Here is a 13,416-nt window from a genome sequence, read left to right on the forward strand (position 1 = left end):
ATTGAAGGTTGTGCAATGTAACAATAATATTTAGACTTAGGGATGCCACCCGTTCGATAAAATACCGAACGGTTCCGTATTTCACTGAGATAATAAACGATTTGTTTTCGAAATGATAGTTTCCGGATTCGATCATATTAATGACCAAAGGCTCGTATTTCTGTGTGTTATTATGTTATAATTAAGTCTGATTTGATAGAGCAGTCTGACTGAGCAGCAGCAGGCCCGTAATCAATCATTCAAACAGCACTTTCGTGCGTTTTGCCAGCAGCTCTTCGCAAGCACATCACTGTTTATGACTTCAAGCCTATCAGCCTAATGGCTGGTGTAACCAATGTGAAATGGCTAGCTAGTTAGCTGGGTGTGCGCTAATACTGTTTCAAACTTTACTCGCTTTTAGATTTGGAGTAGTTATTCCCCTTGCGCTGCAAGGGCCGCGGCTTTAGTGGAGCGATGGGTAACGATGCTTCGAGTGTGGCTGGTTCGAGCCCAGGTAGGGGCGAGGAGGGGGACGGAAGCTATACTGGCAATACTAAAGTGCCTATAAGAACATCCAATAGTCAAAGGTATATGAAATACAAATAAATACTAAATATAAATAAATACTATATTAACTACAACCTAAAACCTCTTACCTTGGAATATTGAAGTCTCATGTTAAAAGGAACCAACTTTCATGTGTTCTCATGTTCTAAGCAAGGAACTTAAACATTAGCTTTTTTACATGGCACATATTTTTATATGGCACATATTACTTTCTTCTCCAACACTTTGTTTTTGCATTATTTAAACCAAATTGAACATGTTTCATTATTTATTTGAGGCTAAATAGATTTTATTGATGTTTTATATTAAGTTAAAATAAGTGTTAATTCAGTATTGTTGTAATTGTCATTATTACAAATTTAAAAAATTGGCCGATTAATCAGTATCGACTTTTTTGGTCCTCCAATAATCGGTATCGGTGTTGAAAAATCATAATCGGTCGACCTCTACTCTATACCGCTCTCCGTTTTCAAGGAGGGTCTGAGAATGTAGGCCTAACGAAATGACATCTGAAAACCCCAGGTACAATCCCAGTTAGAATTGAATATTCAAAAGTTATGAACCTCGTATTCCGTGCCATGAATGTCTGTGAGAAAAAGAGACATGACTGTCATTTGCAATAAGTTTTAGGCCACATTTCCCCTGCTTGGTGGAATCCGTGGGTGTGTTCCTCTGTCCAACTGTTGCTGACATCTGCCAGATCTTACAACGCCTGGATAGGTATTTTACCTATCAGCCAACCATATCATATGTTATAGCAATCTGTCAGTCAATGACACAGTCGATGACATAACATTCAACCATTGGCTGATGCATACAACATCTGAGCAGGGGAACACAGCCAGTGAGTCCAGAACGCAGCTGAAACAGGGTGGTTACACTGCTATTAACCCATCAGTTAGCTACCTACCCAACCCCACAAGTAACTAAAAAAAAATAACTTAAAAAAAACAACACCTGTCATCATCAGGTTCAGTTTGTTTTTGATCTGCCAAACAGCAGTTATTAGCCTAAGTTACTTATCAATACATTTTTTTTTTATAGATGACTGCATTTATTATTTGTGCTTTGTCTTAAAGACAGTATCAACTTCACTCTTCTACCCGCTCACAGCACAATTCCATCTCTCTCTGACACACACACTACAACTGTAGCTAAATGTCAATGTGATAGCTATCGTTTATTTTACTTTTTAAACAATTCTAACGTTAGCTAGATAGTGCTCTGTGCCATAGCATAGGCATTTCAAACTGGCTAGCTAGCCATAGCTAGATAGGTTATGACTTATGAAACTAGCTAGCTGGTTAACGGGTAATGGATTGTGACGACACATTCATCTAAAAACATCTGAAATCAATAACCATTGAAAGGTTTAGCTAAAGTAGTTAGCTAGCTAACTTGGCTAGCCGCTCTCGCTTAACACAGGGTTAGCTACCGAAGCCTTTGTGGCACCTGCTCCGCAACGCTAGCTACAAAGGAAGCTAGCTGGTTAACCAAGTGTATGCTAGCAAGCAAAGACAAAAGGGAAAAGCTACTGCTAACCTCAATTAGCAATAATTACTGAATGAACATGGTAGCTCGAATTGATTTAAAATGCCAAAGCAAGTAACTACCCATATTTCGTATAATATTACTGAAAATGTGCAGTATCTTGACAGCCATCATACCAGGAAGTTGGCGATGGTCATTGAAACACACAAATCAGACACCTGCTCTGACTGTATCTAGCTAGTTGCTAACTAGCGTTAGCCAAAACAAGCTAGCTAGCGTTAGCTGTCATTGCACGGCCGATGAGCCACAGCAAACTCGGATAGAATATCTAACGTTAGCAAGCTAGCAACATAAAACACTTATTTTGCGTATAAACGTTGTTTATTAGCTTGCAAGTTTAGCTACTTTCGCAAATAAGCACATTGCTTTCTAGCGTTACCTGGAAGGAAATAACATTAACGTTATCTCAGCTAGCTAACCATAATAAAGGAGAGCAGATATGAATTTGCTTATGACAAAAATAGCACGGTAGACATTTTATAAAGTATAATCATTTGGCGTGAATTAGAGAAAACACATGCTGGTATAAATAGTAAGTATATTCAAACCTGGGCTGAGGACTGGTTGATGAGGATGAGGATGGTGTGGTGGTAATGATGGAACGAGAGGTTGTTGTTGTTGGTGGGTTACAGTCGCCAGGACTACGGTGACTATGGCGCTGCCTCACAGGGCAACAGTTGCTATAAAACTCACCGGGCGCAACCTACCCTGAGTATTCTGTAGGAGGAGCTACAATGATGGCGTGTTGGATGGGTGTGCTGCTGAGAAAATAAAAATAAGATACAAGAAAACCAGCTTTAGTATTACAAGCGGTATTGCAATTAATTAAGGAGGATGTTATCATAAATATATGGAATCATCAATTTACTCATCAGCTCTGCTGTAGAGCGTGGGACGTCTGGAAACATTGAGGTGGATAGGGGTGTACTGTTCATGTGTAATTTAATCTAATGTATGAAAGTTGCGGATAAAAGTATTGTCATAGAATAGTTCATTATGTGCACATTACAACATGGAAAACAGTATTAATAATCGCATAAGTTCATTGAATCAAGTTGTTTTCCCAAAGCGGGACTACCGTGCACCACTGGGTGGTAAAGAGTGGTTGAGATAACAAAGAAAGGAGGCAACCCGCTCCCACTCTCATTGTCGCGCACACACACATCTGTGATTTTTAAGACAATCTAAGCTTGAAAGATACAGACAGATCATGTATAAAAAAGATTGTGTTTTAGTGATATACATCATCTCATTAAATGATTAGACTATTAGACAAATGTCTATGTCATTAAGGGACATTTGATCGTTTCTGTCTAAATAATGGTCCCTCAATGCCTTTCAATACATAATTGCTTTATTCCATCCAACCAATAAAGGGCCTTTTTTTGATTTTTTTTACTGGGGTTACTTCTGTAATATAAATTACTTTGTCATTAATTAACAATTTCTATTGTTTAGGACCAAATTAAATATGTCAGGGTTTCATCATCTACCAATGCAACTAAATGTAATAAATGACAAGGTTTATTTTTACCTTCTTACAAAAAACTAAAATATTCTCTAGGCTTAATCATACATTTTTTATTAAAAAAACAACCAATTCAAGTCAGATTCCTCAACATATTCGCACAAAAATATATTTGATTTATCGAAGGACATTCTGTTTCATGAAATGAATGCATATGCTACGAAGAACAACACCCATTTGAAAAAGAACAACACACATATGCCTTCAATGTGCTTCTTATGGTATTTACATTGTGTAATTCCATAAAAGGAGGGACAATATTTTGATATAACTGTACAAATGCATTCAATTAATGTAAACATTTTATTATTTTTTTATTTTTTTTATTTCACCTTTATTTAACCAGGTAGGCTAGTTGAGAACAAGTTCTCATTTGCAACTGCGACCTGGCCAAGATAAGGCATAGCAGTGTGAACAGACAACACAGAGTTACACATGGAGTAAACAATTAACAAGTCAATAACACAGTAGAAAAAAGGGGAGTCTATATATACATTGTGTGCAAAAGGCATGAGAAGGTAGGCAAATAATTACAATTATGCAGATTAACACTGGAGTGATAAATGATCAGATGGTTATGTAAAGGTAGAGATAGATATTGGTGTGCAAAAGAGCAGAAAAATAAATAAATAAAAACAGTATGGGGATGAGGTAGGTGAAAATGGGTGGGCTATTTACCAATAGACTATGTACAGCTGCAGCGATCGGTTAGCTGCTCAGATAGCAGATGTTTGAAGTTGGTGAGGGAGATAAAAGTCTCCAACTTCAGCGATTTTTGCAATTCGTTCCAATCACAGGCAGCAGAGAACTGGAACGAAAGGCGGCCAAATGAGGTGTTGGCTTTAGGGATGATCAGTGAGATACACCTGCTGGAGCGCGTGCTACGGATGGGTGTTGCCATCGTAACCAGTGAACTGAGATAAGGCGGAGCTTTACCTAGCATGGACTTGTAGATGACCTGGAGCCAGTGGGTCTGGCGACGAATATGTAGCGAGGGCCAGCCGACTAGAGCATACAAGTCGCAGTGGTGGGTGGTATAAGGTGCTTTAGTGACAAAACGGATGGCACTGTGATAAACTGCATCCAGTTTGCTGAGTAGAGTGTTGGAAGCAATTTTGTAGATGACATCGCCGAAGTCGAGGATCGGTAGGATAGTCAGTTTTACTAGGGTAAGTTTGGCGGCGTGAGTGAAGGAGGCTTTGTTGCGGAATAGAAAGCCGACTCTTGATTTGATTTTCGATTGGAGATGTTTGATATGGGTCTGGAAGGAGAGTTTAGAGTCTAGCCAGACACCTAGGTACTTATAGATGTCCACATATTCAAGGTCGGAACCATCCAGGGTGGTGATGCTGGTCAGGCGTGCGGGTGCAGGCAGCGAACGGTTGAAAAGCATGCATTTGGTTTTACTAGCGTTTAAGAGCAGTTGGAGGCCACGGAAGGAGTGCTGTATGGCATTGAAGCTCGTTTGGAGGTTAGATAGCACAGTGTCCAAGGACGGGCCGGAAGTATATAGAATGGTGTCGTCTGCGTAGAGGTGGATCAGGGAATCGCCCGCAGCATGAGAAACATCATTGATATATACAGAGAAAAGAGTCGGCCCGAGAATTGAACCCTGTGGCACCCCCATAGAGACTGCCAGAGGACCAGACAGCATGCCCTCCGATTTGACACACTGAACTCTGTCTGCAAAGTAATTGGTGAACCAGGCAAGGCAGTCATCCGAAAAACCGAGGCTACTGAGTCTGCCGATAAGAATACGGTGATTGACAGAGTCGAAAGCCTTGGCAAGGTCTATGAAGACGGCTGCACAGTACTGTCTTTTATCGATGGCGGTTATGATATCGTTTAGTACCTTGAGCGTGGCTGAGGTACACCCGTGACCGGCTCGGAAACCAGATTGCACAGCGGAGAAGGTACGGCGGGATTCAAGATGGTCAGTGATCTGTTTGTTGACTTGGCTTTCGAAGACCTTAGATAGGCAGGGCAGGATGGATATTGGTCTGTAACAGTTTGGGTCCAGGGTGTCGCCCCCTTTGAAGAGGGGGATGACTGCGGCAGCTTTCCAATCCTTGGGGATCTCAGACGATATGAAAGAGAGGTTGAACAGGCTGGTAATAGGGGTTGCGACAATGGCGGCGGATAGTTTCAGGAATAGAGGGTCCAGATTGTCAAGCCCAGCTGATTTGCACGGGTCCAGGTTTTGCAGCTCTTTCAGAACATAAACATAAAAACATCCTCTAAATCTCAATATACAATCTTTAGGAGGCACTTTCATTGTGGGCTTAGACTCTGAGATCTGATGATACTGACTTGAATGAAGACAGCATCTAAGATGTCAGAATTATCATGACTTGCCATGATGAAAACAATGTTCATTGACTAATATCAGTTAATAAGTGATGTGGACATGTTCATTTTGCCAATTTAATTAAAGCTACTAAATGTCCCCTTTTGTCTACAGTTCTCACCCAAGATGGGCATCACACTCAGGTCAATGTCAAGGAACATGTTGCTGAAGAACAATATAGTTGTTGCACGAGTTGTATTACAGAGTATCTGTTTTAGAAAAGAGGTAGATTTGCTGACGTCACTCCTCAGTGTAGATACAGGAGAGCTGGCTAGGGCAACGGTCCACTGCACTGACATGTAAATAAGCATCCTCTGACATCACTGGCACTGGGTTAACAAGCAGATCCTGTGATGCACCCTGCAGGTCATATACTGTGGATGCAACAATAACACACAGAGTCATTATTATAAGATAGATGCAAATGAATGCATGTTGATCCGTAATGTACTGTATTGTCCTTTGTGTCTCTTTATTACCTGTGAGCCCAGACAGAGCTCTTTGGGAGATGTCTAGTCTGTTCTGAGTTGGGAATGTTTGAGAAAGGCTATCATCAAACTCTGGGATCTCCATCAGGTGACAGGAGTTTGTCTGCTTGGTGTATTTATGTGTACCATTATTGTATAATGGAGAGTACACCATCTGGATCTGACCACTAAAACCTGAGGAGGAAAAGAACAGGTACTTCTTGTTATTTTAATTTCTGAATAGATGAAGGGGGAGACTGTAGTATCTGTTTTCATTCTCTGATGTTTCCCTATTTTCATCTTCATTAATTTTTATTTCTTCAGAAGCAACTTGGCTTTATTTTAATTTAATTTATACATTTGATTTGAACAGGGACAATTTACAACAAAACATAAAAGTCTCAGAAGTGGGAGGTGATGTGTTGCACCAGAGCTAACAGCTCATTTACATAATCTACGTCCCCGGGCAGGTGAACAATAAACATGAAAACATTATATACAAACAGGCAACCCACTGGGCACAGATGTCAATTCAATGTCTTTTCCATGTTGGTTCAACAACACTTTATTTAAATTATGTGGAAACAATGCTGATTCAACAAGTGTGTGCCCAGTGGGAACATACATACATAGACATATTAAACCCAGAGTTCATATCTTTCTCTAAATACGGTATAGATAAAAGTAATAATAGTTAGTTGAAGTTCTATGAACCATTACAATCACCATGGCATCTTATTGAAGAACTATTATTCATCTGATATATAAAAACAACAGAAATGGTGCACAGCGTGCTTGTGTGAACACCTTGTCAACATTAAGTACTGCTGTCCAGTAGGGAAAAAGTGATATCCATTTTAAGCTATGATTGAGAGTGAAGCTGCTTCTTCTTTCCTACATAGAATAACATCAGCCACCAGCTGCACAACTGATAGAAATAAGCCAAGATCAACCTACAGAATGTCAAACCACCCACACAATTCTTTAATAGACTTTTTCATAATAAAACAAACAATAACTCTCATTGCGGAGTATACATTTCCCAGAGGAATTGTACCATTGTTTTCTTTCCCCAGGCACATTTCCACAGTCAATAAGCGAAGCCCCTTTGTAGGTGCAGGTGTAATTCTATGAAGATCTCTGTGATGCATTATCGAATGTCACTTTTGACATTCCAATGAAGGATATCACCAACTCAGCACATTTACACATAATAGATGCAGCGAACATATGAGGTGCCTGTAGTTAGTAGGTGTCATTTACCTGGGTGTTGGTCTGTGTTTACTACAGGAGTGTGACTGGGATGATTCAGGGGTGTGCTGGTCTTTAGGGATAAGACAGTAGGATGGTGAGTGTGAGGACTGGAGGGGCCAGGCAGTTGGTGTTGGTGGGACCCAGGGTTGAGTTGGTGGGTGGACCTATCAACAAACCTGAAATGTTTCAAATATAGTGAATATCAGGCTGTTAAAATGAGACATACAGTCAGCTACAAAAGTATTGGGACAGTCACACATTTGTTGTTGTTTTGGCTCTGTACTCCAGCACTTTGGATTGGAAACGATACAATGACTATGAGGTTAAAGTGCATACTGCCAGCTTTAATTTGAAGGTATTTTCATCCATATTGGGAGAACCGTTAAGAAATTAAAGCACTTTTGGTACATGGTCCCCCCCCTTTTATTGGACCAAAAGTATTGGGACAAATTCACTTATGTGTATTAAAGTAGTAACACGTTAAGCATTTGGTCCCATATTCATAGAACGCAATGCCAACATCAAGCTTGTGACTAAAATAATTGGTTGGATGCATTTGCTATTTGTTTTGATTGTGTTTCAGATTATTTTGTGCCCAATAGAAATAAATGGTAAATATTATATGGTGTCATTTTGGAGTCACTTTTGTTGTAAATAAGAATATAATATGTTTCTAAACACTTCTACATTAATGTGGATGTTTCCATGATTAGCCTACGGATAATCTTGAATGAATCGTGAATAATGATGAGTGAGAAAGTTAGACATACAAATATCATAATCCCGGTAATCATGGCAACATCCACATTAATGTAGAAGTGTTTAGAAACATATTATGTTCTTATTTAATAATAATCTGAAACACAACCAAAACAAATAGCAAATGCATCCAACCAATTATTTTAGTGTGTCACTGTCCCAATACTGTCCCAATACTTTTGGAGCTCACTATAATTTAATCTGCATACCGACTGCACAATATCATGATGCCGTGAACTCCACTCTGCCTCAAACTACTGGCAGCTCTTTCAGTCAAAAGACACTGACAAGAAGACGTCTGTTTAAGAGGCAGCTACTTCGTAACTGAGGCATAGTAACATAGCACACTTAACCGACTTTAAATAACCAATTTGAACTAAGCACAGATAGAAGTTTCTTATTTAGCAGACGGAATGTGAGAGAAATCTTAATGACCTGTTTGTTTTTTTGTTGTTGCCCAGACTGGATTTTTTTTTCTTCCCAAACTAAGCATCAGAAAGTAAGAGATAAGAAAATGCTTCAGAAGGCAAAACAATGAGTTGGTTGAATGCTTTTATTGTGTAGCTGTAAACCTTTTTCATTTTTCTTACTGGCACAAGTGTAATTAAAATAATTGAGGTGTTTACAATGCAATTGATTAAGGGAATAACGATGAACAGGTTGAATGAGTGAATAACAAAATCACATAAAGGCAGTGAAGAAAATGTCAACAGGGATTTTACAATCGATTTAACATCTAGAAAGGTAATAACAGCAATTCTCTTCCCACAGCCTCTGAATGGTATTTTTCAGATTTTATGATTCACTTATTGAATTCCTGAGCCACTCAAGTTGGTGCCTATAGCTTCCACTAATGCAGGCCCTTGAGACCAATGACCAACGCTTTCAATGGCTGATTGTGTACCTAGAATCCTGTGGTGAATGCTGCGGCCTACCGCTGCTACCAGGACAATCAGTGTCAGTGAGAAGCCATGAGCATCTGGCTGCCCAAAACGACAGAAAACCCTCCTTCTCACCGTCTTTGAAGTGCATGGACAAAGTTATGTTTTTTTGTGAGCTGAACAGGCAACAGTGTTGCTGGCAATTCCCAACCTGTAAAACCTCTTCTCAACAACTCTCTTCACAGCTGAGATGCAGCGTGCCACAAAAAGCCTATTGGAGTCTTTCACAATGGGAGAAAAGTGTGCTTTATTTTAATCAGATTATTCTAACTATGAGCCTACTGCCATAAAGCCATGACAACCAATGTTTAAGTACTTATTTGTTGCAGATGAGAAAAAAATAGAGAAAAGGGGAGAGGCATTTGAATCAGTCATGGCTACAGGGACTGTGCCAACGGGAAATCAAAGTGAATAGAAAATAGCAAGTTGCTTGCCCAACAGATGCAACTGGGCCTGCAGGTTCTCTTCACAGAAAGTAGATGTGAACACGTTTAAAAAACCAAACCACATTAACGGGATGGATGAGAAATATAACCATCTATTCACCATTGTCTGACACATTGTCAGAGAGTCGAACATTATGCAATCAGTGATGCCATTAAAACACATACAGTGGGGCAAAAAAGTATTTAGTCAGCCACCAACTGTGCAAGTTCTCCCACTTAAAAAGATGAGAGAGGCCTGTAATTTTCATCATAGGTACACTTCAACTATGACAGACAAAATTAGAAAAAAAATCCAGAAAATCCCATTGTAGGATTTTTAATGAATGTTTTTGCAAATTATGGTGGAAAATAAGTATTTCGTCAATAACAAAAGTTTATCTCAATACTTTGTACCCTTTGTTGGCAATGACAGAGGTCAAATGTTTTCTGTAAGTCTTCACAAGGTTTTCACACACTGCTGGTATTTTGGCCCATTCCTCCATGCAGATCTCCTCTAGAGCAGTGATGTTTTGGGGCTGTTGCTGGGCAACACGGACTTTCAACTCCCTCCAAACATTTTCAATGGGGTTGAGATCTGGAGACTGGCTAGACCACTCCAGGACCTTGAAATGCTTCTTACGAAGCCACTCCTTCATTGCCCGGGCGGTGTGTTTGGGATCATTGTCATGCTGATCATTGTCAGACCCAGCCACGTTTCATCTTCAATGCCCTTGCTGATGGAAGGAGGTTTTCACTCAAAATCTCACGATACATGGCCCCATTCATTCTTTCCTTTACACGGATCAGTCATCCTGGTCCCTTTGCAGAAAAACAGCCCCAAAGCATGATGTTTCCATCCCTATGCTTCACAGTAGGTATGGTGTTCTTTGGATGCAACTCAGCATTCTTTGTCCTCCAAACACGACGAGTTGAGTTTTTACCAAAAAGTTCTATTTTGGTTTCATCTGACTATATGACATTCTCCCAATCTTCTTCTGGATCATCCAAATGCTCTCTAGCAAACTTCAGATGGGCCTGGACATGTACTGGCTTAAGCAGGGGGACACGTCTCGCACTGCAGGATTTGAGGCCCTGGCGGCGTAGTGTGTTACTGATGGTAGGCTTTGTTACTTTGGTCCCAGCTCTCTGCAGGTCATTCACTAGGTCCCCCCGTGTGGTTCTGGGATTTTTGCTCACTGTTCTTGTGATAATTTTGACCCCACGGGGTGAGATCTTGCGTGGAGCCCCAGATCGAGGGAGATTATCAGTGGTCTTGTATGTCTTTCATTTCCTAATAATTGCTCCCACAGTTGATTTCTTCAAACCAAGCTGCTTACCTATTGCAGATTCAGTCTTCCCAGCCTGGTGCAGGTCTACAATTTTGTTTCTGGTGTCCTTTGACAGCTCTTTGGTCTTGGCTATAGTGGAGTTTGGAGTGTGACTGTTTGAGGTTGTGGACAGGTGTCTTTTATACTGATAACAAGTTCAAACAGGTGCCATTATTACAGGTAATGGAGTGGAGGACAGAGGAGCCTCTTAAAGTGATTTCTGTGAGAGCCAGAAATCTTGCTTGTTTGTAGGTGACCAAATACTCATTTTCCATAATTTGCAAATAAATTCATTAAAAATCCTACAATGTGATTTTCTTAATAATTTTGTCTGTCATAGTTGAAGTGTACATATGATTAAAATTACAGGCCTCTCTCATCTTTTTAAGTGGGAGAACTTGCACAATTGGTGGCTGACTAAATACACCCCTACTGTATCTGCCTGTCAATGTCTTAGACACACTGAGACAGAAAAAAAGTATCTGCCAGGAGCCATCAATAGAGTATGTTGAAGGGAGTGTAGATTTCAACAGGACTAGGTAAGGTCTGTCACTATATAAAGATATAATTGTCCCCTGCAGAGTACCAAGAACGCTGTTAATCGGTAACCCAGAAGGGGAAAGAGCGATGATGTATATAAACCCTCGATTGCTGAAGCTATGTATTGGTCAGTGAGATGCTTTGAAGTCCCCTTAAGGAGCAGTAGAATGAATAGAATACTACAAAGACAAAATTATACACTACATGACCAAAAGTATGTGAACACCTGCTTGTCGAACATATCATTCCAAAATCATGGGCATTAATATGGAGTTAGCCCCCCCTTTGCTGCTATAACAGCCTCCACTCTTCTGGGAAGACTTTCCACTAGATGTTGGAACATTGCTGCGGGGACTTGCTTCCATTCAGCCACAAGAGCATTGGTGAGAACTGATGTTGGACGATTAGGTCTGAATTGCAGTCGGCATTCCAATTTATCCCAAGGGTGTTTGATGGGGTTGAGGTCAGGGCTCTGTGCAGGCCAGTCAAGTTTTTCGAACACCGACAAACCTTTCTGTATGGGTCTCACTTTGTGCACGGGGGCATTGTCATGCTAAAACAGGAATGGGCCTTCCCCCAACTGTTGGCACAAATTTGGAAGCACAGAATTTAGAATGTTGTATGTGGTAGCGTTAAGATTTCCCTTCACTGTAACTAAGGGGCCTAGCCCAAACCATGAAAAACACCCCCAGACCATTATTCCTCCTCCACCAAACTTTACAGTTTGCACTATGCATTGAGGTAGGTAGCATTCTCCTGGCATCCGCAAAACTCAGATTCGTCCGTCAGACTGCCAGATGGTGAAGCGTGATTCATCACTCCAGAGAACATGTTTCCACTGCTCCAGACTCCAATGGCGGCAAGCTAAACACCACTCTAGCTGACGCTTGGCATTGTGCATGGTAATCTTAGGCTTATGTGTGGCTGCTCGGCCATGGAAACCCATTTCATGAAGCTCCTGATGAACAGTTCTTTGCTGAAGTTGCTTTCAGAGGCAGTTTGGAACTCGGTAGTGAGTGTTGCAATCGAGGAGATATGATTTTTACGCGCTACACACTTCAGCACTAGGCAGTCCTGTTCTGTGAGCTTGTGTGGCCTACAACTTCGCGGCTGAACCGTTGTTGTTCCGAGGTTTTCACTTCACAATAACAGCACAGTTGTCCGGGGCAGCTCTAGCAAGACAGACATTTTGCAAACTGATTTGTTGGAAAGGTGGCATCCTATGACGGTGCCACGTTGAAAGTCACTGAGCTCTTCAGTAAGGCCATTCTACTGCCAATGTTTGTCTATGGAAATTGCATGACTTTGTGCTCAATTTTACACACCTGTCAGCAACGGGTGTGGCTGAAATAGCCGAATCCACAAATTGAAAAGGTTGTCCACATACTTTTGTATATATAGTACATATATTTAAGTATTTTGTTGTTGTAGTGAGGACAGTAACAGAACATTCCAAAAAATTATACTTTAAGTAAAAAAAATGTAATATGTTTTTTTATCTTTATGTTTATCTTACATAATATCATTTAAAAGTATGCATTAAGGTGTCTGTAATAGAATAAAGGTGGCAAAAACAAATGGTGACATTAAAAATGCATTTCTATAGCTTCCAAAATCTCTTTTTACACCGGCGGTGGTGCCAAGATAGAGCTGCGAGGGCTTCAAAACAGCGCCCCCTGTCAGTCATCTAGTGTATATATTAGATACTACTTGTTTGATATTACTGCACT

At 40.4% G+C, this 13,416-nt stretch overlaps 2 protein-coding genes across 6 annotated transcripts in view; both read right to left on the bottom strand.

The window, feature by feature from the left end:
• LOC110536814 (transcription factor RFX3-like) overlaps positions 1-2,814 on the bottom strand; it is a 41,257-nt gene extending 38,443 nt beyond the window's left edge. Inside the window, exon 1 of one of the 4 annotated variants that reach the window (XM_036937155.1) lies at positions 2,646-2,814. The gene's annotated coding sequence lies outside the window, so the exon portion shown is untranslated. The remainder of the gene's footprint in view (positions 1-2,645) is intronic. The other 3 variants (XM_036937154.1, XM_036937157.1, XM_036937156.1) reach the window with 3 other exon arrangements.
• A 2,921-nt stretch (positions 2,815-5,735) lies between these two features.
• The window catches only part of LOC110537153 (zinc finger protein GLIS3), a 37,175-nt gene continuing 29,494 nt past the window's right edge, over positions 5,736-13,416 (bottom strand). For both annotated transcript variants that reach the window (XM_021622972.2, XM_021622971.2), the window contains 3 exons: positions 7,703-7,869; positions 6,452-6,634; positions 5,736-6,346 (listed from right to left, as the gene is read on the bottom strand). In XM_021622972.2, coding sequence (XP_021478647.2) covers positions 6,213-6,346; positions 6,452-6,634; positions 7,703-7,869 — 484 coding nt within the window. In that variant the 3' untranslated portion in view covers positions 5,736-6,212. The remainder of the gene's footprint in view (positions 6,347-6,451; positions 6,635-7,702; positions 7,870-13,416) is intronic.

The sequence above is a fragment of the Oncorhynchus mykiss genome, chromosome 12, assembly GCF_013265735.2.
Source record: "Oncorhynchus mykiss isolate Arlee chromosome 12, USDA_OmykA_1.1, whole genome shotgun sequence".
NCBI lineage: Eukaryota > Metazoa > Chordata > Actinopteri > Salmoniformes > Salmonidae > Oncorhynchus > Oncorhynchus mykiss.